Genomic DNA, 1424 nt, shown 5'->3' on the forward strand with positions numbered 1-1424 from the left:
GAGTGTAAACTGTAAACTCTAGGGGATAGATACATTACAGAGAAAGTAATTAACCCGAAAAGATATCTCATAAACCCTTCATTGAGGGTTTAGGGTTTAGGGTTTGAGGGTTTAGGGTTTAGGGTTTGGGGGTCGAGGGTGTATGGCTTCAGGGCTTATGGTTTTGAGGGTTTAGGGTTTTGGTTGTCAAGGGTTTAGGGTTTAGAGTCTGAGGGTTTAGGGTTTCAACTAAGTATACAGGAGTGTAAGGGTCTAGGGTTTAGGGTTTAGGGTTTAGGGTTTAGGGTTTTGCGGTGTATGCGCAGTACTGCATTGTAGACAACGAAGGAGGCAAACGCATCTCCCGCAGATATCATAGAAAACTAGAAAGCCCTAAACCCTAAACCCTAAACCCTGAACCCTAAACCCTAGACCCTAAACCCTAAACCCTAGGCTTTAGATCGGCTCAAAACTGTCGCTAAGCGTCATATGCTCGACAGGTTCATTTTTTTGCTGCTGCTGCTGCAGCAGCAGCAGCAGCAGCAGTTGCAGCAGCAGCAGCAGCAGCAGCAGCAGCAGCTGCTGCTGCTGCTGCTGCTGCTGCTGCTGCTGCATGCAGGTATCTATGACTTTGCTGCAACCATTTGTTTGTTTCTATTTGTGACGCCCGGCAGCAACGCAAGCAGAATTCTTTAAACCCTAAACCCTAAACCCTAAACCCTAAACCCTAAACCCTCGTAGCCATATAAATGTAGGATTCGACGGAGTTTATAATACAAACAAAATTATAATAAGAAGCAACTAAAGTACCCCCCAACAAGCTCTGAAACCCTAGTAACCCTAAACCCTAAACCCTAAACCCTAAACCCTAAACCCTAAACCCTGATAGCGTTACGGCTTCCATACAGGAGGGTTTAGGGTCTGAGTCAATATTAGGGTTTAGGGTTTAGCTAGGGTTTAGGGTTTAGGGTTTAGGGTTTACAGATACGCTCATTAGTTTAGGGTTTACGGAAGAAGTGAAATTCAAAAGGGGTTTTCCTTGCCCACGACAAACCCTAAACCCTAAACCCTAAACCCTAAACCCTAAACCCTAAACCCTCAGGGTTTAGGGTTTAGGGTTTAGCTTCAGATGTATGCTGCAGTACATGCAGCTACTTGCGAAGGAAAGAAACCCCAAGAGGAGACAATGCGTACTGAGGATATAGCTTCTGCTGTTGCTGCTGCAGCAGCTGCTGCTGCTGCAGTTGCTGCTGCTGCAGTTGCTGCTGCTGCAGTTGCTGCTGCTGCGGTTGCTGCTGCTGCGGTTGCTGCTGCTGCAGTTGCTGCTGCTGCGGTTGCTGCTGCTGCAGTTGCTGCTGCTGCGGCTGCTGCTGCTGCAGCAGCTGCTGCTGCAGTTTATGATTCGTTGTCGAGGCCATTGGCCACCTGCTGCAGTTGCTGCTGCT

General features: G+C 48.0%; 1 protein-coding gene across 1 annotated transcript in view; it reads right to left on the reverse strand.

The window, feature by feature from the left end:
* Positions 1 to 1130: 1130 nt before the first annotated feature.
* EMH_0025680 (uncharacterized protein) overlaps positions 1131 to 1424 on the reverse strand; it is a gene marked incomplete at both ends in the record, with an annotated part of 2808 nt that continues 2514 nt past the window's right edge. Inside the window, one exon of the mRNA XM_013502478.1 lies at positions 1131 to 1422. Within this exon, the coding sequence (XP_013357932.1) occupies positions 1131 to 1422 (292 nt within the window). The remainder of the gene's footprint in view (positions 1423 to 1424) is intronic.

Source organism: Eimeria mitis, genomic scaffold (genome assembly GCF_000499745.2).
Source record: "Eimeria mitis Houghton genomic scaffold, Emh_scaff936, whole genome shotgun sequence".
Classification (NCBI taxonomy): domain Eukaryota; phylum Apicomplexa; class Conoidasida; order Eucoccidiorida; family Eimeriidae; genus Eimeria; species Eimeria mitis.